Source organism: Crotalus tigris, unplaced genomic scaffold (genome assembly GCF_016545835.1).
Source record: "Crotalus tigris isolate CLP2741 ecotype Arizona unplaced genomic scaffold, ASM1654583v1 scf7180000017871.4482833, whole genome shotgun sequence".
Lineage (NCBI taxonomy): Eukaryota > Metazoa > Chordata > Lepidosauria > Squamata > Viperidae > Crotalus > Crotalus tigris.
In genome coordinates, this window is record NW_024096690.1 from 4,354,610 (window position 1) to 4,378,659 (window position 24,050).

General features: G+C 37.7%; 1 protein-coding gene across 6 annotated transcripts in view; it reads right to left on the reverse strand.

Moving 5' to 3' along the window:
• The window catches only part of GADL1 (glutamate decarboxylase like 1), a 197,225-nt gene that overhangs the window by 69,880 nt on the left and 103,295 nt on the right, over positions 1–24,050 (reverse strand). For 4 of the 6 annotated variants that reach the window (XM_039343759.1, XM_039343760.1, XM_039343761.1 and 1 more), the window contains 6 exons: positions 23,676–23,802; positions 20,770–20,860; positions 18,728–18,834; positions 17,711–17,826; positions 7,756–7,835; positions 7,605–7,659 (listed from right to left, as the gene is read on the reverse strand). In XM_039343759.1, the coding sequence (XP_039199693.1) occupies positions 7,605–7,659; positions 7,756–7,835; positions 17,711–17,826; positions 18,728–18,834; positions 20,770–20,860; positions 23,676–23,802 (576 nt within the window). The other 2 variants (XM_039343764.1, XM_039343765.1) reach the window with 2 other exon arrangements.

The window sequence follows — 24,050 nt, forward strand, 5'->3', positions numbered from 1 at the left end:
ATGATTGGAAAAAAATTACAATTATCTTTGTTGGGGAGAATTTCAGCTGTTAAAATGAATGTTCTACCAAAGTTTCTTTTCTTGTTTCAAATGAAACCCATTTTGAAAAAAGACACTAATTTGGATGAATGGCAGAAGGGTATCAATAAATTTATCTGGGCAGGGAAAAAAACAGGAATAAAGTTTAAGATTTTACAAGATGTTCGGGAAAGAGGAGGGCTTAAGGCACCTAACTTGAAATTATATTATGATGCGGCAGCCCTAACAGTGATTAGTGACTGGGTTAACTTAACAAATAAAAATATACTATCTCTTGAGGGATGAGACTTATTATATGGATGGCACACATATTTGATTTATAATAAAAAAGTAGATCAGGCTTTCAAATCCCATATCTTAAAAAGTGCCTTATTGCATGTCTGGAAGAAGTATTATTATAGGTTAAATTATAAAACACCAATTTGGGGGATTCCTGGACACGTGATAGAAGGGGTATCTAGGGTGTGAATTTAGATAGGATCTCTTATAAGGAATTACTTTGATTGGTAGGGAGTGATTGGCAATTAAAATCTTTAGTTGAGCTAAAGCAAGAAAATATTATACAGTCTTGGTTTCAGTATAATCCGTTAGTGGTTAGGTGGAGTTTAGATCAAAAGGTTGGTATTACTTTAAGGGATGAGAATTTGGTAAAACAGATTAAAGATCAAAATCGGGCCCATATAAAGAGAATTTATAATGTTTTAATAGAATTGGATTCTGAAATGGATCTAATTAAAGATTGTATAGTAAAGTGGGCTCAAAATATTCAGGAACCGATCCCGTTGGATACATGGGAGATAATTTGGGTTAGAAATGTAAAATTTACACAGGCTCAAAATTTAAGAGAAAATTTTTATAAAATGCTTTACAGGTGGCATTTGGATCCCAGAAAGCTGTCTTGTATGTATTCTAATTTACAGCCCAAATGTTGGAAATATGGTAACTTGGATGCAACCTATTTTCATATTTGGTGGACTTGTAGAAATATAAAAAGCTTTTTGGATTAAAATTTGGTGGAACATTCAAAAGATTTTTAAAAGAAAGATAAAGTTTACCCCTCAATTATTTTTGTTGGGTATTATTGTAGATTTTGATGTTAAAGAAACTAATTTGATGTTGAACTTAATAACAGTAGCAAGGTTATTGGTAGGGCAATATTGGAAGAAAGAGTCCTTGCCTACTAGAGAAGAATGGACGTTTAAGGTGTCAAATTTAGCAGAAATGGCAAAATTTCTGCCTATTTGAAGGATCATACACAAGAAAGATATATTTCAGTTTGGAGAAGATGGATAGATTATATTCAGAATAAATATGGGATTAAAAAGTTTCATCTAGTTTATGAGTAAATTTCAGATTAGTATTGATAGTATAATAACTCATTTTAGATTTGGTATTACTATGGTTTAATTAATATTGACTTGTTTATATTATTCTTTTTGTTTTAATTTGCTTATATTTATATTAAATGGGAGTTAAAGTATTTTATGGATTTGGTTACTTATATAGTTGGGTAATGTTAATTAGAATTTGATTATTAATTTGTTACCCTATACTCAGCTCTGGGAAGTGGGGGGAGGGTTAGGGGTGGGTGGGTTTTGGGATATTGTATACTGTATAAAACTTTTCAATAAAAAAAAGAAAAGAAACTGTGAGAACTGTGCATGGAGAAACAATTTGCATTTGTCTCCCCAATTTGCATTTGTCACACCAAAGAGACCCACACTGTGCCATGGCCAGTCTGAAGCACTATGTTCCCCAAACAAAACAAACAAAAAAATCAAATTGCAGCATGAACATACTATTCCCTCTCAAAGAGAAGACATAATCAATAAAAATAATAGTTTAAAGATTGATACATTATTTACTTGAAAAACACAAATTCTAAGCTATATTAAATAACTATTACATTTTAGGTTCCTGCCTTATTAATACATTTAAATAGATTAGAACCAAAACAATCGATAGGAATTTAAAGTATTATGGGATTTCCAAATAGAAACTGATAAACATAACCCATTAGATTTGACTGTGATTGAAAATCAGAGAGTGTGGGTAATTGATGTGGCAATGCCAGGAGATAGTAGGAGACAACGAATTGGAGAAGATCACAATTTATCACAATCTGAAAATTAAAGTTGAAACATTATGGCATAAACTGCCCATGTTCCCCGGGGGTTATCAGTACATTAGGTGCCGAATAGAAAGAATCTTGGATGGCAATTAGAAAGTCTCTGCATTGACAAAATTTCCATCTGTCACACTGCTTAGATTCGCATATATACTATGTCAATACATTATGATATCCTAGGTTCTTGATAAATCCAATGTGTATGAAGGCTAAAAACAGCTAACAAACTGGCAACTGTGTTTTCACATTGTTGTGTATTTAACAATAATAAGAAAGACCAAATAATGAACACAAAGGAGAAATGACAAGGCAAAGTATCAAATGGCCAGTACATTAAAAAAATACTTTAGAATTCAAACAAACAAGCATTTGCCACACAAAACCCCAAACTCAACAACTGTTGATAAGAAAGATAAAGAAGTTGGATAGAGGACATTGCAATATCTGAAGACTGCAGAATAGAAGAAAAAGAACTGGAGAAAATCACAAAATACAAGGACCTGAATAGAAGTAGAACTGTGACAAAAATAAAGCAAAGATAGTAACAGCTGCCTTGAACACAATTCCAAACATCCTGAGCATCATTTGAACATCATCAGCATTGAAACATCACCATAAGTCAATTGCAAAAGATACCTTTACTTGGAATAGCTTACATCTTGCAATGATATTTTTATTATTATTAAATAACATCTTATCTCAGATCCTTGAGAAGGACTTGATAGGTAGACAAAAATGCCAAATCCAGGCTATATATCTGGTTAATAGTACAACCAACCACAATAATAATATACATGACAAAAATTGGGTGGTCAGAAATAAAATTCAAATTAATCTTCATAGAAGAAAAAAGTTGCCTTAGGAAAGAGAAATCAAATGCATGGATACAGAATTAGTCAAATTGGCTTGGTAATAAACTTTTGAAAAAGACCTTGAAAGAGTAGTTTATTGCAAGCTGAATATGAATCTGCTGGGGGAAATTACTTTTAAAACAGCAATATAATTTTAAGCTGCATAAACAGTAGCATAATATGTAATTATGGGAATATAATCAGGAATGTAAATAGCAGTAAGAAATTATAGTTTCTTTTTATTCTGTATTGGTCAAAGCCCATCCTGAATATTGTGTCTAGTTCTGGGAATCCCACATTAAAAAAGATTTTAAAAAATTGGAACATGTTCAAAGAAATGCAATGAGAATGATCCTGGGTAAGAAACTATGTCCCCAAAAGATAGATTAAAGACATTGGAAATATTTAGCTTTGAGGAGGCTGAAGAATACTTTCATATCTGTTCTTCCACCATAGAAGAGAGTGAACAACAGAATCCATTGAAGAGAAAAGTTAAAACAGACAAGATCATGATGCTTGTTTTGACACACAGATTGACATGCGTGCACACATGCCCCCTTCCATTATTCCAGAATGTATGACATTGGATTACAGGAAAGCAAATTTAAGTTACAGGAAAGAAAATTCTGACTAAACATTAGGAGGAAAAGAAATGCCTAGTTAGGTTCATGGAGAGGCAAGATAGCCATCCTCTGAGAATGCTTTAATTTGGATTCCTGTGGTGAGCAGGGAGTTGGATTTGATATTCTAAAGAGTCCTTTCCAATTATATGATTTTATTTGTGTGAGAAGTTAGTAGACTTGTCCATTTTTACTGTAAATGTTTTAAAACCAAGTAGTTTATTTTAGCTTAAAGGAATTGTATACAGCTTTGTAATTGTTAAAAGGAATAAAATTTGTTATTTTAAATAACAAATCAAACACCTGCTGTATTAAGTATTTATCTGTACATACCCTTGTCAATGTGAAAGGGCAAGGGTGGTTGAAGAATGAACGTAAAATGAGCAATGAGTTAATGTAATTGCCAGAAGTTCACTTCTCATTTAACCCTGGAAGAAGATGCAATAAGACTAAAACCTGAAATAATAGTTCCACCGGAGATTCTTAAGAGATTGTCCAAAAAAAAACCCACAAGAATCAGAAGTAATTGGCAATTTAATCCCACATTACAAACTACTGTACATGTTAGAAATATATGGAACTTAAAAAATCTATTGACTCTGCAATTATAGGTGCCATATCCTTCTCAAATTTGAGAAGGAATTATTAACAGCTACTGGCACAATAAGTGCACTTGGAAAAGAAAGTTAGGGAAAGAAACAGTGGTTTATGAAATCAATGTGAGTGTTTACCAGGATATGAAAATCTACCCGAAATGGATAAAACCATAAGTAAACTTCTAATCCTTCTAGATATCAAGTTCAGGATATTTATCATTGATTCTAGGATTTGTTAGCACATTACCTAAAGCAGTGTTATTCAGCTAACTGCAATATTATGCTCATTCATACATTATCGTTACATTTTTTAGTATTTAGTTTGGTTTAGACATAGCCATCTGCGATAACTAGGACACGCACACAGGTTCTTCTATAAAATAATAAAATGCTGTTTTTCCAAAAGCCTAAAGCAAAAACATCAATTCAATTAAAATTATCCTCCCAAGATAATATCTGTAAGTTTTCATTGCAGTGAACTATTGATTAGAGTCTTTTGAGTTACAAACTTAAATACTGAACATAGATACAAAATAATATCTTCTGAAACTAAAAGAACAAAATTCTTCTAGCTCTGATATAACTTGAAATAGGTTTTTAAGCTTAACTTTAGCAGTAGATGGGGAGAACAGTAACCTTGTATTATAAAAATTGTCTTTTCCCTGTGCCTTGTAATCCTGAAGCTAGCTGAAAAAAATGTCATATATCTATTTACTGATGAATATTTTTAAATGCTTCAATGGTACTGACATATGTTAGTGGGGGGAAAAAGACATCCTGTGCATTAGAAAATTCACTCCCTTTCTAATCTCCACACTTCATGTTAGGTCAAACTAATCTCTTATGAATTTAAAAAAACATAAAAGCAGCCTTGTATTTATGCTTTCTAAAGCAGTTTGAAACTGATTTGTGATTCTATTCAGACCATAAAATCCTGAGATCTTTAAAGACAACATTTTTCCTATGCTTATATTTCTATCTTGCTATTGGTATAGACATTATGTCATTTTTTAAGACATTTGGGTCTTTCAGATGTTTCTGTTGTGACATTTCGTCATGGCTACTCCCAAAACATTATAGAAATACAATCTTCCCTATAATCTATGATGCAACAAAATAAATATTACTTGTCCTAGTGCTAGATAGTAATAGTAATAGTAGTAAAGTTGGAAGGGACCTTGGAGGTCATCTAGTCCAACCCCCTGCTCGGGCAGGAAACCCTACACCATTTCGGACAAATGGCTGTCCAGTCTCTTCTTAAAAACTTCCAGTGTTGGAGCATTTACTGCTTCTGGAGGCAAGCTGTTCCACTGATTAATTGTTCTCACTGTCAGGAAGTTTCTCCTTAGTTCTAGGTTGCTTCTCTCCTTGATGAGTTTCCACCCGTTGCTTCTTGTCCTGCCTTCAGTTGCTTTGGAAAATAGCTTAATTCCCTCTTCTTTATGGCATCCCCTGAGATATTGGAATACTGCTATCATGTCCCCCCTTGTCCTTCTCTTCGTTAAACTAAACATACCCAATTCTAGCAACCGTTCCTTATATGTTTTAGCCTCCAGTCCCCTAATCATCTTTGTTGCTCTTCTCTGTACTCTTTCTAGAGTCTCAACATCTTTTTTACATCGTGGTGACCAAAACTGGATGCAGTATTCCAAGTGTGGCCTTACCAATGCATTGAAGAGTGGTATTAATACTTCACGTGATCTTGATTCTATCCCTCTGTTAATGCAGCCTAGCACTGTGTTGGCCTTTTTGGCAGCTGCAGCACACTGCTGGCTCATATTTAAGTGATTGTCTACTAGGACTCCGAGGTCCCTCTCACAGTTACTACTATTTAGCATGGTGCCACCTATGCTGTACTTGTGCATTTGGTTTTTCTTGCCTAAATGTAGAACCTTGCTTTTTTCACCATTGAATTTCATTTTGTTAGTTAGTGCCCAGTGTTCAAGTCTGTCCAGATCCTTCTGTATCTGAAGCCTGTCTTCTGGAGTGTTGGCTATTCCTGCCAGCTGGGTGTCATCTGCAAATTTGATGAGTTCCCCATCTATCCCTTCATCCAAATCGTTGATGAAGATGTTGAAGAGTACTGGGCCCAGAACAGAGCCCTGGGGCACCCCACTACACACTTCCCTCCATATAGATGCAGTTCCATTGAGGACCACTCGCTGAGTACGGCAATCATCTGTACAACAATCATCTGATGTACAACAATCATCTGAATTCCAATTTTATGAATGTATGATATTGTGTTTATAAAATAAGATTAATGTATTATTTTTATAGGCCCTCAAATGAGATAAAATAATCTTTCAACAGCTTATAATTTCCATTTCAAGTTAATTTTCACTATGGATGATTATTATTTTTTCAAAACACAGGACAACTCTTCAAATATTTTCATTTAAAGTCATAAACGTTTTATTGATAAAATATTCTTTGGCAATAATTTTTTAATGCTTTTCAAAAATAGGTAGGTTCTACTTTTATTTCTTATTTCTAATATCTGTGCAAATTGGATGAAATTTCTGATCAAATAATGAACACTGTTAAAGCGGGTATTCTCAACAATCTTAAAGCACCAAAATAAATTGAGACATTCCTTATCTTTGACATTGGCAGTAAAATAAACAACAAGAGTTGCAATATTAGTCATTTTTAATGTCAATTTGAGTGTTTTGAAATAAGAAAATAACACTGAGGGGGAATTAGAATACTTCAGGGTTACCTTCTCCCTTATCATTATGCATTACAATAAAATATAAAGCTAAAACAAGAACCTATGCTTTCTTCCTACTGTTTTCCTAACATTGAAAGATCTCAAAAATGAACCAGGATGGATACTACTAGTAGGATAGAACATAAAGATCTTTGATGTTCTCAAGTCTCTGCCATATTGTAAACATACCCAGCATTTTAATCCTCTGAAAAACTTGTTCTGCAAATCAAAGCCTTTGAAAATGTGACTTACTGCAACAGATCTATGCAAGATAGAGATGCTTCACCTTGATAAGGCATACTATAGCAACAATCCAAGTTGTATTACTAAAGCATTATGTGCTGCTGAGGCAGCCTCCTCCTTCAACTTTTTCAGCTACTAAAAATGTTGAGTGATACAATGTAAAGCATCTTCACTATGTAAAAGGGGGAAGGAGGTTGCATTATGTAACAGAACAATTTTGAAGGCAAGCCAAAGCCCTAGATGATATGGGCAGCCCCACTGACTAATCTGTAAACTGAAAACATTGTCCAATGTGTACTATTCTGTTTTAACTTGCATTTACTCCCTGTTTCTGCTCACTTCCAAGCAAAGTGCCCAAAGGCTCACTTTCCCCAAAATTCATATATAGACTCTCATACACTCTCCCCCTCTTACCTCATTCCTTGCCCGCTGGACTTGTTTCTCCAGTTCCTCAGGAATCATCTTACCTCTATGGGACACAGATGTAAAACTTTTCAGTTATGTTCAACAGCAATACTGCATTATCAAATGGATTGGATCATTTCATTGGTGGTAGACTCCTTACCTGTCATCACTTTTGACAAAGTAAACATTTTGTGTGCCAATTCCCAAAAAGGAAGCTGCCTTCTTCACTGAATAGTGACACTAGGTAAAAGCAAGATATGTGAAAAATAGTTAGGTTGAATGAAAATCCTCTTTATTATTATTAGCTTTCTGTCTTGGTGACCTCCACTATTTCTCTTTCTTAACATTTAGTCTGATTATGTGACAAATATTAAAGCAGCCCATTGCTGATTTTATCAAGTCTTCTAATGACTGCAGATATTATATCATTGTCATTGATAAAATATTCTGGGTTCTAAATATGTTTGTAGAAACAAGCTTCAATTAGAAATACTACATTGGATTTTATTTGTTATTTGATCCTATTTCAAACAAAACTATCAAAATCAAAGTAATTTGAAAAGCCAAACTAGTCAGTATAGCTGACTTAATATTAAGTTGGCTGAAATCGTTAAAATATTGAAGTCAATCATTTTAGAAAATACATTCAAGTGGGTAAACTAGGAAATGAATTCATTGTTTTGGCAATTAATAAAATCAGTCTTAAGCAGATCTAATTCTGCACTAGTATTTGAATGGTGTGTTGGGTGTGGACATGGTTTAAATAACTTAATTTCTCTCTTGATCCATTCCTCCTTTTTTTTTTCAGCCAGCAAATTAGCTATGCTGATAGATCACTCTTTCTGGAGAAAATATTTCCTGAGTATATGTACTTCATATCTGAAACTGAGGCAACAAAAACATTAATCAGCTATGTCTCAAAAAAATATGCCTGGAATAATTTTAAACGTATTTTCCAAAAGTCAACCAAAAACAAGCTGGCAAAGGATCCTATTCATGAACTTATTAAAGAAACATTATGTGGTGAGTTTCATGAGAAAGCTATGGGTAACTATTTTTAATAGTTACTGAAAGGTTTATCATGAAATATTAGAAAAGTTTTCGAATCAAATCTTTAAGACAAATAAAATAATCTTCATTTCTCCCTGCTCATGAGCTTCTATCAGACCCAAAGCCTTTCTTATCATTTCAAGGTGATGCTCCTGATTCTGAAAAGTAGAATGACCACAAGAACATATTGGCTAAGAACTCTGTTTTTTTTTCCCAATTCCTGGGATACAAAATTTCCCTTTTGTCATGAAAATATGCACACATATTTTTATATCAAACAATAGCATATAAATCAGTGGTGGGATTCAAATACCCGAACAACCGATTCTCATATATGATACAGGCCTAGGCCTCCGATGCCTAGAATGGACTTCCGGAAGTGGCATCATGCACTTCCGCTGGGCCGTTCTAAGCCTGGGAGTCCTCCTCTAGGCCTCCAATGCCTAGAACAGACTTCTGGAAGTGACATCCACACACGTCTAGTGGGCTGGTCTAGGCCTGGGAGGCCTCCTCCATGCCTCCAATGCCTCCTCTTCAGGCCTCCAAGGCCTAGAACGGACTTCCGGAACTGGTATCCTTGCACACTTCCGGTGGACTGTTCTAGGCCTGAGAGGCCTCCTCCAGGCCTCCGAGGCCTAGACTGGACTTCTGGAAGCCAGCCGGTTCTCCGAATTCAGGTAAATTTAATTACCGGTTCTCCCGAACCGGTGCGAACCAGCTGAATCCCACCACTCATGTAAATAATAAAGAAATCCATCAGCATATGGCATTTACCACCTATATAATATTTCAAAGGTAGAAATACTCAGAAATTAGTGGGCCCTTTTACTCACAGGCATTCAGAATAAAAGCAAGGAATGGTAACATCCAAATGGTCCAGAGGTTTAATCATATTGTTGATCTCTGTACCTATGTTCTATCACTAAATCATAATATGTGCTTCATTGAACATGACTGCCAAACAATATGATACTGAGTTTTACATTGGCTCTCACATTTAATGAATATAATATCATTTAGGTTAATTTATATTGCATTCCTTGGAGAAATTGGATTCAATTTCAAGAACTAGAAAAATAGAACACCCGAAAAGCCCTGTATCTACAATTTTCACATTAATAAAGTAGTGCACAAGTTGCATGTTCTTAGGTATTTTTAATTATTGATTTGACTCAGTGATTAATCCCAAAAATGTATGTAGACTAGAGGTTCACTGAGTTCCCAAATAAAACAATAGATCTTTCTCTTTAAAAGCAAAGGAAATAGAGCAAATCTTTAGTGTTATTTAAGGGTTAATATATTTGCCAACAATGGTGAACAAAATCTTAAATTGTTTCTTTGCATACAGCAGGTGAAACCAAGTGGTTAATTAATTCAGTTTTCTTCCAGAGAATTCACACAAATATAGTTACAAATGAACGTAATTATGAAAAATCTGCAGCACTTCAATATGTGGCTATGAATATATTAAAGTTATTCAGGTTGCCTCATTTAAGATGAATCATCTCATGTAGATCCTCCTTTCTGGACGAGGAAGTATTTTTTCCTTATTTTTAATGAAGTGCATAAATATACTATCAGCTACAATCAGCCAATCATTTCTAATTTGACACTTTCAGAAAGCCTGTGGAATTCATTAACTTGTGCTGTTTTGTGAATAACATACATAGGTAGATAATTAATCTTCTGTTACTGAATTACATCAATAATGAAATAAGCCTGCAGAGAGCCAAGTGTACTCAGCCGAGATTTGGATTCTGGCATCAGAGTTTCCTTTGAATTACAAGTGATTTTTACAAAATAGCTTCTTATTAGTACTCTAACATTCATCTATTAAGTTCAGCTGAAAGAAGTATGCAACTGAATTCCTGGAAAATGTCAAACCTCTTCAGCTCCAGATAATAAGAGATCAGCAAAATCTACAGTGACATAAAGTCAGCCCACTGAATCACCAGTCTTGGAAGAGAACTGAACTTTTCAGGACTCAAAACCTGATTTATTCTTTTTTTCTTTAAAAAGATACTATTTAGTCCAAATATACTGGGAAATTGTAGTTAGGCAAAAATGAAAATGGGCACTTCTAATCTTCTCATATGCATGAGACAGGCAAGAAAAAAAGAAAAAGAAGGGGCGTTGTCTTATCTGAACACCTTTTCTCAGCATGAGGAATGTAGAATCCATGAATGGGTTTTAGAAGTCCTCTAGCCCAATTAGACCAATCAATCAAAGTTGCCATGCCCCTGCTGGGCCTGACCATGCCCCAGTTTCGAAAAAGGGCGAAGCCAATGATTGTGTGACGTGATGGCTCCCGAACTGCTGACACTGACCTGACTGCTAAAATGAAAGGGGAAGGGGTGGATTCTACATTCCTCATGCTGAGACATATCAAAGCCCATGTGACCCCACGGGTGGGACGCAGGCCGGTCAAGTGTCGATGCTGAATTGGACCACCTGTTGTAAGACCCGGCGGCCAAACAAGGCCTCTGCAGAAGAAAATTTGTCGAGCTTGTAATGACGGATGAAGGGGGAAGGGGATGACCACGTCACCGCCTTACAGATATCAACTATGGAAGCTTGAGTTTGCCATGCCGCTGATGTGGAAGCACTGCGTGTAAAATGCGCCGTTAGACGGTTTGGAACTGGCAAGGAGCAGACCCGATAAGATTCAGCAATGCAGGCCTTAATCTACCGGGCAATAGTAAAAGAAACCTTCTGCCCTTTGGAACCCATATGGAAGAAGACAAAAAGTGTCTCCGATTTACGAAAGGAAGCAGTCCTCTTAAGGTAATATTGCAGCGCCCTGCATACATCCAGGAAATGCCACTGCCGTTCCAGGACGTGTGAGGGATTGGGACAAAAGTCTGGCAACATGATCTCCTGAGCCCGGTGAAACAACGTGTTTACCTTGGGGATAAACAAGGGATCCAATCGCAGTACCATTCTGTCATGGTGGAAAGTACACAGGTCCTCCGTAACAGAAAGAGCAGCCAGTTCCAAATGCGCCTTGCTGATGTGATGGCAACCAGAAAGGCCACCTTATGAGACAAGAGACAAAGAATGCAAGATCTGATAGGTTCAAAGGGGGATCCTGTAAGAGCCTGTAGAACTCGGGGTAGCTCCCAAGTGGGATAATGATGGACTACAGGAGGTTTGCTGTTTGTAACTCCTTTGATAAAGGATCGAACCCTCGGGTGATGAGACAATGGCGTGGAGTTCGCACAGGTGAACCCCGTGGAGAGTGCCGTCACTTGTCTACGGATAGTGCTGGGTGCTAACCCCATATCCACTCCATCCATGATATACTCAAGAATTGTAGGGATAGTGACAGAAGAGATGGACAAACCATTTCGGTCACACCACCAGTTACAGAAGTTCCTCCAAGTGGCATCATAAATCCGATTTGTCGCCAGTCGCCTCAAAGCCTGAATCATGGATATCACTCTCGGGAATAAGATCCCCGCGTCAGGAACTGGCGTTCAGATGCCAGATGGCTAATTGGAGCCACTGCGGGTCTGGGTGTCGTATGACCCCTTGTGTTAAAATTATCCACTCTGGAGGAATTCTCCACAGAAGAGCTATGGCAAGATTCACGAGATCTGCGAACCACGGTCGCCTCGGCCAGTGTGGGGCCACAAATATCAGCTCTGCTTGTTCCTGCAACAGTTTTCTGTTGATGGCCGGAATCAGAGGAAAGGGTAGGAAGGCATATAGTAGGCCCTCCAGCCAAGGATCTGCTCCCTCCGATCCCTGAGAGGGAAACCGAGAGAGAAACCAGGGAAGTTGGGCATTTGCTGGGGACGCGAATAGGTCATGCCTGGGCTGATTGAACCGATGCGTAATCTCCCAGAAGAGGCGGGGATACAAATGCCACTCTGAATGATCTACTGTAGAGCGACTCAGATAATCTGCTTGTCGGTTCTCCACCCCCGATATGTGCTCCACCTTTAGGGACAGAAGATTCTTCTCTGCCCATGATCCCAATAGCTGGGCTTTAGACATCAGGGCCCAAGATCGAGTTCCACCCTGCCTGTTTACATGGGCCTTTGCCGCCACATTGTCTGTCAGGACCAACACGTGGCAACCCACAATCGTTTCGCAGAAATGGCGAAGTGCCAGGTGTATAGCCCTGAGCTCTAATCAGTTGATGTTTTGTTTAAGATCCCGCTGGGACCACCGGCCCTGGGTGAACTGAAGTTGGAGGTGTGCTCCCCATCCGAATAGGCTGGCATCCGTGGTCAAGGTCACTCAAACCGGTTCTCTGAAAAGAGATCCCTTGGACAAAGCCGGGGATAGCCATCAGAGAAAGGATGTGAGCGTCTGTGCTGGGATCCTTACCCTCTGGGGAAAGGAGGCTATGCCCCGCCTCTGGTAGGGGAGCAAAAACCACTGGAGCTGTCTCGTATGGAGTTTGGCCCAGGGCACTATAGCAATGCAGGAAATCAGTTTTCCCAACAGCTGTGAGAGCAGAAGTAGGGTCACCTGTTTTTCCCTGTGCACTTTGAGGATCAGTGTACGTATGCTGACCTGACGTTCCTGAGATAAGAAAACTGGGCACAGGTTGGTATCTATTATTGCGCCCACGTGTAACAGTCGTTGACTGGAGTCAAGTGGCTCTTTTGGAAGTTGATCAAAAGACCATGGTCCTGAAGTGTCTTGATTGTTAGTGCCATACCCAAGTGAGCGTTCAGTGCCAACGACGACTGGATTAGAATGTCGTCCAAGTAACACTGAACAAGGACTGGCACCAATCTGAGCTGTGCGGCAAGAACCACTAGGACCTTGGTGAAGACCTTGGGGGCCGATGATAGGCCAAATGGCAAAGCCTTGTATTGGTAATGATGGATGGAATACCTGAATCTGAGAAACTATTTGTGACCCAGATATATGGGAATATATATAAGATCTATTGACATCAGGAAATCCCCCTGACAAATGCTGGCCAAGATGGAATGAAGAGTTTGCATTTTGAACTTGTGATATACTACGTACGAATTTAGAACCTTGAGATTGAGTATCGCTCTCCATCCCCCCCGAGGCTTTCGGAACCACAAAGAGGATGGAGTAGAACCCCTGCCCCAATTGATCCAACAGCACCTGTTCTATGGCCTCTATGTTGAGAAGATGTTCAATGTCTTCCTCCATGAGACCCTGCTTTATGGGATTTCGCAACAGGGAGCAGGCGATAAATTGCCATGGGGGGGATGTTAAGAACTCCAGGGATAGATCGTCCCTGATGGTGTTGAGAACCCAAGTGTCCGTGGTGGTGTCTTCCCATTTATGGAAGTAATAAGCCAGTGTGCCGCCTATGGGAGGGGTCCGTTCCTAATCATTTTGACCTATGGAAGGGACGACTTCCCCTACCACGAAAGAGCCGCTTGTTCTGAAATTGTGGTTTTGGCCTGTCTCTGTAGCTGGACCGGTCTGAGGAACGGTCCGGCCCTGCTGGAAAGGACCGAGATCCGCTCCCCAAAGCCTGGTCTGAGCCTTACCGAAAGGAAGGATGGTGACTGTATGGATTGAAATGTCTGCCTGTTCTTTTGGAGAGGTGAGAGAGTACTCTCTTCTTTTCTCTGTTTTCAATTAGGTTGTTACAACAGGTAAGGAGTGCGGGCCTCCCCAAAGAGGTGACTGCTCTGATGTGGGGCAGCAGCCACCTCCCATTTGTGCCTGGTGTCGGCAAACCAGTTCTTAAGCCAGAACAACCGACATGCAGCAACATTAGAGGCTATGGCCCGGGCCGAAAACCTGGCCGATTGCAGAGACATGTCCGCCATGTATTCTAGTGCTGCCCACAACTTTGTGACATCCTGGTGCACTCTTACCTCGTCTGGGGAGATCCTAAATTGATGTTCGCGAAGCCACATTAGTGAAATCCTGGCAAAGAAGGAGTTCGATGTGGAAGCTCTCATCGCCCATGCCGAGGCCTGGTGCGTTCTATGGAAAGAAACCTCGGATTTCTTATCCTCGGTCTTCAGAGTCTCAGACATATCCCCTGGGATCTTGGAGTCTGACAAGATGGGAGAAAGAGACTCGTCTACTCCCGGAACCTCCAGCATCATTGAGGGTAGAGACCGTATCCAAGAGTTTGCGGTCTATTCCCCCAAGGGCCGAGAAGGTACCAGGGGATCCCCATTGATCCTGAATGGATTTCAAAAACATGGGAGGGCAAGGGATCTGTTGGTTCTTTGTAACTGGTTCCGAGAGCAGTGGATCAGAACTCTGGTCAGAATCCTGATCGGATGCTTGGGGTTTCACCGGTTCAATCTTTCAGGTGGCGCAGGCCTTGCGTAAGAGCGAAGGGAAAGAAGTAGGATTAAACACATCGATCAGGGGGTTGGCTTCCGTGTGAGTGTCGTCATCTGACCACAGATCCCCTTTGAGGGCCTGTTCAGAATATTCGGATACCTCGCTGCCGCCAGAATGCGGTGGTGAGGCCAGATCTGGGAACGCATAATCCCTGGGCCGTGCAGTCCCCGCAGATGGAGGGGGTTTGACGGCCCCGGGATCGGTGGGGCCCTCGCAAAAGAGGCCATGGCTTGAGCCACTGCCTGCAAAATCATGGCCTGGAGCTGGGCAGTAAACGAAGGTTGTTCCGGGGACCAGAGACCCACTGCCGTAGGAGTGAAAGACGCCGACGGGATCTGAGGTGGACCCATAAGGGAGAAACTCCCCGGGGTTCCACAAGCTACTGAGGGAGAGATGAGTTTGGTGACTGGAACCGGATCTTGGACCTGCATCCTCAGATCCTGTTCAAAGAGGGAAAGATGATCCCAGCTGAATCCAAGTAAGGGGCCTTGTTCTAGGGCTTGTTCAAGGGACCAAGCCTGTGCAAAGGGTGAGAGGTGTGGACACTCAGTTGTAGATGTAAGAGAGGGGAAGTGGAGGCAGATTGGACCTCCGCTGCACGTTGTTGGACCTTGGAAAATTGTCTTTCCAACGCTCTATGCCTACTACCTGCCTGCTTTTTGGCTGCCTTAGAGGCTCATTTAGTCTTGGCCTTGACCTTTGAGGCCGCTTCTTGGTTGGGTGACTTGCGTTTCTTATTTCCACTGGAAGTGGAAGTCTGTGAAACGGTGTTAATAAGAAACAAGAGTTTTCCAGCAGATCGCTGAAGCTGTCCTGGTCTACAGGAGATAAGGCTACGGCCCACCTAGGTGGTACAGGCCTACAGGAGGGTTTGTGAAGTCCGGCCCGCCGTTAAGCATGGAGTCACACTGCGCGATATAGGTCACGCGTCACCTCTTCCCTTTCAATTGTCCAGTATCCTTGTTTGTTAGTATTGTAAACAACTGAGTTATTATTATTATTTATTATTATTATTATTATTATTATTATTATTATTATTATTATTATTATTATTATTATTTTTTTTCAATGGGGGATCCTTGTGTCTCACTTAGTGGCGGCTAGGACAGCAATTGCCAGTCCACTAGATGCAGACAGCAGAACAGGCAAGGCAAGAAACAACCCAATTTATTATAACTGAATTGTTAGAGCAATCTAGCAGGCAGAAATGTGGAAGGTGCTTAACACTGTATATTTAAGGCAAAGGTACAGATAATAACTGAGAACTGACAAATGAATCTGCATGATGCAGAGGAAGATTGAGAAAGCAAAGAGAATTGATTCAGAAATTTCCCACGCCAGCCACGTGGTGGCCTAAAATGGCGCCTGTAATGGAGAAGAAGGGCCTGGACACAATGAGGAATATAGGAGCCCCTATATCCCCAGCAAGAGTCTGTCCCTCATTGATCAAAAAGAAATTATTGAGAGAAGGCCCCCCCAACTGTCCTTTCCTGTTACCAGGAAAGGTAACAGGCAAGGAGCAACTAAAATATCAGGAAAAAAGGAACGATCACACGGCGAACCTCAAAATGGCACCCGCAATGGTCTGTGAAAGAAAGGAAAAAACCGGAGAGTGCAAATGCGAAGTTTTTTGAACTGTAAGTGAAACTGCAGGATAAGGATCTGGCAGAATGCAACTGAAGGAGCCTGGGAAGGCTGTAAATGAAAGGATGTGATCGCCACTCTGTGCAAAAAGTGGCGATCGCAATGATCAGCTGGTCAGCAGTATAAAACTTGCCAGGAAAAGAAAACAATGCTGAGATGTAAACTAGGGCACAATGAGCCCAGCGCTAAACTAGTTCACAAAAAGGAATGAAGAATCCACGAATGGAATAATACTACCTGTCCTCCTAATTAAATTCGGGAGCCAAAGTTCCACGTCTCTTCTGGGCTGAGACCAAAAAGAAACTGTGGCATGGTCAGGCCCAGCAGGGGCGTGGCAACTTTGATTGATTGGCCTAATTGGGCTAGAGGACTTCTAAAACCCATTTGTGGATTCTATATTCCTTACATGCTGGAGAAAAGAAAGGGAGGGGAGTTAACCCTGTCTTATACTGGCATTTTTGTAACCACATAACACTGTTTATCATTATGTGTGACCCTGAACAAAGTCAACCAAGGTTAGTGGTCATAAAAGTAACACAAAGGGGAGTTAAACTGCTGCGCCAGGAAAATTGCTGAATCACCAAAGCACAAAATGTCCCTTTTAAACAAAAAATCCATAGATATAGATGTAGAAACAATCTTTCTTCCTTATCTCTAGGTTGGGTTACTTTTTTCTGATTATCAAATTAAAAACAGAGTTGTTTGGGGGGAAATGTTAACTTTCATTACCAATTCAGTAACCAAAAAAAAGCTTCTCCCAACATAAAACTGAGGTTTCTATTCAATCATTATTTCTTTTCCTTTTAAATGTAACAAGAGTTGAAATTAGCCTGCCTTCACTTAAAGTAGCAACTTGGTATTCTGCAGAACAAAAAGGAATATGAACTGGTTTCTTCATTAAAAACTGTATTGTTAGAGAGTAAGGCTTTTTGAGACTTTTTCAAATCTTACAGTACTTCATAATATCAAATTACATGTTGCTTGCCATAATCTTTTTAATACCCTAGTTTTGATTTTATGTATGTATACATATCCTAGTGCTTTTTGCAACCTTTTGTGCATATTTTCCTTCTCAAAAATGCTATACTAGAAAAGTTGTTAGAAAAGTTAATTACCTCTTCTGATGTAAACAGAACCAACTGAGGTATCCCAGAAAGGCCTTTTTCTTTTATGTCAGGAAAATATTTGTATCTTGCCAAGTTCATTGCATACATATTGGAAACAGAGCCACCTTAAAAATCATTACATAAATTAATAAATATTTTAGGTTCTAAACTGTAAGAGTACAAGTATCAGACTGTAAATTTTGTATGGCTATAAGTGCTTCTTGAATATTGAGAAAGTCATATGGATTCAAGCAGAACATTTAGTCTCAGACATCATAATATTGGAAGAACTAGAATGGGCTTTGTAATACAGGTATTCCTTGACTTACATTCATTCATTCATCAGCAACTGTTCAAAGTTATGCTGGTGCTGAAAAAATGGATGTATGACTGGCCCCTGTAGTTCTAGCCATCTCATCATCCCCTGGTCATATGATCACTATCTAGATGCTTGGATGCCAGCTCATGATTATGACTTTGCAAGGAGCCATGGTCACATAATCTATTTGTGACTTTCCCTGTTGATTCCCACAAGCAAAGTCAAAGGGGGGAGTCAGCAGGAAAGTCAAAATTCACTCCAGTAAATTGCTCCCACCCACAGCACTCTACTGCCCATGTAGGGCCTCCGTCAGGTCTCCTAGATCTTCTCCTAGCCAATCACCACCCATGGAACCTCCCATTCCCACATCCACATCCTTGTGGCACCTCCATGTTCTTTACCTGAAACTTCTATTCCTTCCTGCTTAATGACCCATTACAATGGCAACTGAGATGGTTGGGATTCACCGTCATGAAGTGCAAGTGATGTTGCACTTTACAACTGCATTGCTTACCAATGACAATCCTGATCCCAATCACCATTGTAACCTGAACTTAACTTATGAATTACATGTATGAAGAGCTATTTCACTATAAGCAACAGGATGTTCTAGAAGATAAAATAATACAGGATTCTACAATGCTTATATAAATCATATGGTTGTTATGTAGAGACTGCCATACTTTTTATATTAAGGAACAGCTTACCTGGATTAAATATACCATCTCCTCCTTCCCATCCTATATATTCAATCATTTTCTTTAGGACTGCTTCTTCCACTAGTAAAAATACTGGAGAAATTTCATAGGTATATCTGAATGAAGGAAAATGTGACATGAAACTGTTTACTTAGTTGAGTTTTATCAAATGTATGAAATGAAAAAGAAAATTAGCAGATAACTTGACTATTAGTATATAATTGATTCCTTCCTACTCTGCAGTGCAGCCCAGATTTTTATAATAGATTTGAAAGACATTGGTGACATAAAATTGTAACTTGAAGTATAAAACTCTCCAGTCTGTTGATAATTTTAAATACCAAATCTTACCACTTCATTTCCCAAGTTCATAATAGAGGATGGATAGACATGTAATTAACTGATTCTTCACCCATTCTAATAAAGTATGTCCTGTATTTCAAGCGCTATATCATAGTCCTTTAGAATCTGGAATCTAATTCCTGTTAATTTGTTATGCTCCACAGAATATCACTGTATTAATCTTAATATACAGTCTGGCCTTGTGATGTCTGAACCCATATGCTAACACGGTAACTTTGAATATTTTCTCTCACCCTACCATCCAATATTGTAGATCCAGGGTAAACAAAATATCTACATATTCCTGATCTGACCAATGTCGTTATATGTTACAAATACCATTAATGTGAAAAAATTAATACACAGAGAGAATTTTTTAAAAAACATCTCAATTTTGTAATTTGTGAATTTCATTTACCATCTAAAGCTTCTTATAGTGAAAGGATACATGGACAAGAATAACTGTGATAACAAGTTGTGAGAACTGTGTTTTTGAATAATGAACAGTGTGACTACAGTTTCCAATGAAAAAAGTTCAGTTCCTCTAAGACACTGTTTCTCAACTTTGGCAATTTTAATGTGTGGACTTCAACTTGCTGGCTAGGGAACCCCAGCAGTCAAAGTGCATGTATGTTAAAGTTGCAAAGGCTGCTCCAAGAGCTGTTGAGATACACGTTCCAGATTCACCTTGTCCTATCTCAGTTGAGAAAAACAGTTATTTTCTTCCAATTATTACAAAGAGACAAAGGACTTTTTCATTTGAAGCATCAAAATCCAATTCAAAGGGGGAAAAAAGCTTTTAAACTAATATCTAAGAAATATCTAATATAAACAAATAAGCACATATAATATATTTATGTGAGAAAAGAGTTCCTCTTGTATTTTCTTAAACATTTTCATATTGGAGAATCCAGAGACCTAGCTGAAAGTCACTTTTCAATTGAATTTCCAATCACAATGGTAACTATAGACCAGTATTTTTTTGTTCTATTTCTTTTACATATAAAAGAATGAATCCTCCCACTCTGTGTGTGGGAGGAAACAACTGGCCTTAAAGTTTGAATAAAGCTAACATTCCAATAAATCTGCAGGCATAGGTTCAAATTCTATACTCAATATATGGCATATGGAAGAAACTTGAACTCAAGTCTAGACTTGAGTGCATATGTCCTGCAGGTAGTCCTCATATACCAAGTGACTCATTTTGCAATCACTTGCAGTTACAACAGTGATGAAAATGTAACTTTATGACCAATCCTTACATTTATAATCTTTACTTGTCTGTAAAACAAGAAAAGCTGAAGTAAAATCACAAACATAATCATGGTTTCACTAAGCTACCAATTTGTTTAATGATCACATGCTGATCACTAAAAGAGGTACATTTGTATTTAAATGCCCCATTGACAAATGATTTCTGTTCATACAAAGTTGCCTGATAAAGTTATGAAAAGATAAACTCAGATGAGGGAAAAAATATTTACAGGAACATTTAATCATATAAAGGAAAGAAGAAAAATAAGAACTAAAATAAACCAATTAATCAGATTCAAAGACTTTATTTTAGGCTCTCTAGGGAGTTAATTTGCCCAATATCTGCAATATGCAGCCCATCAATGTTATTAATAGTAATTTAAAGGAAAAAGGATCTGCCACCATTAAACAGCACTGCAAATTCAGCACTGTGATTTAAAACAAAATACACTTACACACTTGGGTTTAATGCCTCCATAATGAAACGTGCTGCTAAAGAGTAATAATCAATACCAGCATAGAGCTGATTAAAAAATCTTGGGTGATCTGTAAATAATGATGACAAAAACATATCTGTTTAGTATTTGTGATCATTGAAAAAGATAAAGTAATCTGATTCACACATACTGCTAAGGCACTTTGCAGAGCTCATACATTGCAGCAATTAATAAAAAAATGTAATGGTTTAGATGTGATGCATGAACCCAGCCTCAGAATTTCTCCATTATAGATGTTTGCAGTCAGATTTTCCTTATCCAATGAAACCTTCTTGTTAGCGAAGGAAGAAAAGGGAAACATTGAAAGACACAGAAAAACTTGAACTTGAGATCGATTCCTCTTATATCTACTCCTGTTTGAGCTTTCTCTTGTTAAAGGGAGAAGGTGCCTTAAGATATTTATTTTCTGATGTTATTCTTTTCAACTTTATTATTTGATAATGCAATAAAGTATAAGACTATTGAGAAGATTTTAATTATGTAGCCAGATGTATTTGGTACAAGAAGAATGGTGCTCAAGTTACCTATTTAAAATTTCCAGTTTTAATTCATTTTATTTATTTTAAATGGTCAGCCTTTCCAGAAATATATTATGAGATGTATAAATGGTCCATCATTTAATAAACAATATCACAAAAGATTGGAAATTGACTTTCCTATAATTCCTGTTTTATGTCCTTTCAAGACACACAAGACATTTAGAGAAATAAGCAATTAGAGTAGGTTATTTTAAACAGAGATGGCTTAAAGATTTTACACAATAGATAAAATGGCATCAGAAAACTATCTTAAAGCTCTATATAATTGTTCATATAAAAAACAGCATAAATCAGACCCAGTCTATCTATTTTGATTCATCTCAACCAAAATACAGTATAGGTTTAGAAATATTACCTCTGAATCTTTCATCAATTAATGAATAGTGTAATGTTAATGGGTGCTCAGGCTGGACATCTTTTTTCAGTAAAAAAAGTGAACTTGCTTAAAGTTTATTTAAATATGTATTGTTAAGTGGTAAAGGGATTATTAGTCAATATTCTATAAAAGTGGCCTCTAAACAGCTATACAATTAAATGCTCCTTTTATATAAATGGACTAATAACACTCTTTAGTAGTCTTATCATCTTCAGAAAATTGCTGTGAATTTTCATTAGCTAGCCATATTTTCCAAAAAGGTAATTAACCTTTTGATCATTCTCATTATTTACTAAAATAATTGTTTTGAAGATAGTACTTTGATGCTTGTTTAATGGGCCGCTAATCCTTGGTATTAAAATCTCCTCCTGGCCCCAGGCTATAATTCTAGATGCTCACAGGTTCTGACAACTCAGACAACATGTATTAGTGAAACCCAATTTGCAATTTATGTAATAGCAGGATTTCTGCATTATACTCAGCCATGATTCAAACACAGCTTATTGAATATGGCACCAATGCCTGATACTCAAATACTGCACTAAGCCATAGACTTATGGAGTACAAGTCACAGTGTCTGAGTTTCCCCTAAGACATTAAGCCAAAGTCAAACAAGCCTAGAAAATACGTTGAATATTGTCAGTATGAGCCGCTTAATAATTGCATTCAGAAATCTAAGGAGCTAATTGGAAAGATTTCTACTCTATAAACATTTTATATTGTATAGATTCTCGTTGTATTTCAGATTATATCCATGTTTATTGTATAAACATAAAGCATAAAAAAGGAAGATGGTCTAGTATAGTTAAAATTAGCAGGAATATTAAAAAGCTATTCCAGTATACTTGTTATCCAATGATCATGAAATCTTTCTTTCAACATAACATCTCTGATATGTCTCCTCTTGCCTGTCTCCAGCTAGGTTCCAGGACCTTTTTTCTTCTTGCTTCCAAAACTTTCTACTTAGAATTTCCAACCCTGATTACATTTTTGAGCAGGTATATTTCAATGAACTTGGATATATTTGTTGTTCCTATAAACTGCCTAGGATTATGTAAAATAAGTAGGTTAGAAACAATTTTAAATAAAACAAATCATAGGTAGACATTAAACTCAGTTTAAAAAACTAATAAAAATGCACTCTCACATAGGTATTCAACAGAGCATGGAGATAAGCATTAAAATGTTTTGTTGCAATTGCCACTGTATGTTCCAAATTGTGCTCTTCAATTATCACAGTTAATTCATTCCTGTCCCCGGGAGACATTCACACTTTGTCATAATCATGCCCGGATTTCTGCATTAAGTTTAAACAGTTCACTTATGATAAACTAGTTTTATTTATTAACTTTTGCTATTTACTTGCAAGTGACTTTTATTAATTCTCAACATATTTTGGGTCATCATTATCACCAATAACTATTTTTTTCTTTATAGTAGGACTTCCGTTCATGCAATGAGTTATGCTTTATGTTATTGTAATAGGTGCAGCAGATGCAGAAAATTCATCAGCAATCACCAAGAAGGTGAAATCATTTTAGACCAGCTCAATGGTCCATTTCAGACGTAAACTCCAAGTTTCTTAAGTATTTATGAAGCCAAGAAGGAGTATTTATGTTTTATTTTATCCTTCTTTCTCCCCCTCAGCACAAACACTTCAATATGAAGATTTTATTTCATTTAAAGTGAGTATTCTGTTACATCTGAAATAAGATTTGGATTTAGCAGTAACCAGGATATTAAATCAGAAATGTAAAGAAAAGGAGTGGTAGATATTAATAAAGGTCCACTTCATATAAATGAAATTATGAAAATACACCTGAAGTAGCCTTTTATGTAGAAGTACCATTTCATTTACGTAGAAGTACTTTTTATTTCAACTTCTGCAATTGGAAGGATATCATTAATATATTAGGAACAAAAAGCAATTGTAACTATGATATTCATACAGGTTTTGACGCTGTAGTGTATAACATCCTGGCATAACTGCAAGAGTTTGGGATGACTCTCTCCTGTGTCTTTCAATTCCAAATCAAGAAGTGTTCTCAGTTTCTCAGGAGACTGCCATTCACACACCTAATTGTAAAAAAAAAAAAAATCAAGTCATTAGAAAGAAATGTTGATGATGAGAGAACTTAAATGTTAATCAGGCTGTGTCATAAATAATTTGCAAAATCCTCTGGCAAATTCCTTTTTAAAAAAAACTTATCTGGTTTAGCCGTTTAAGTAGTCTAGAATTTCAATATATCTTAGAAACTTTTTAAATAGTTTTTATAAAATGTTTTAGATTTACAAATAATTTAAGCACAAACACAGAAGATTAC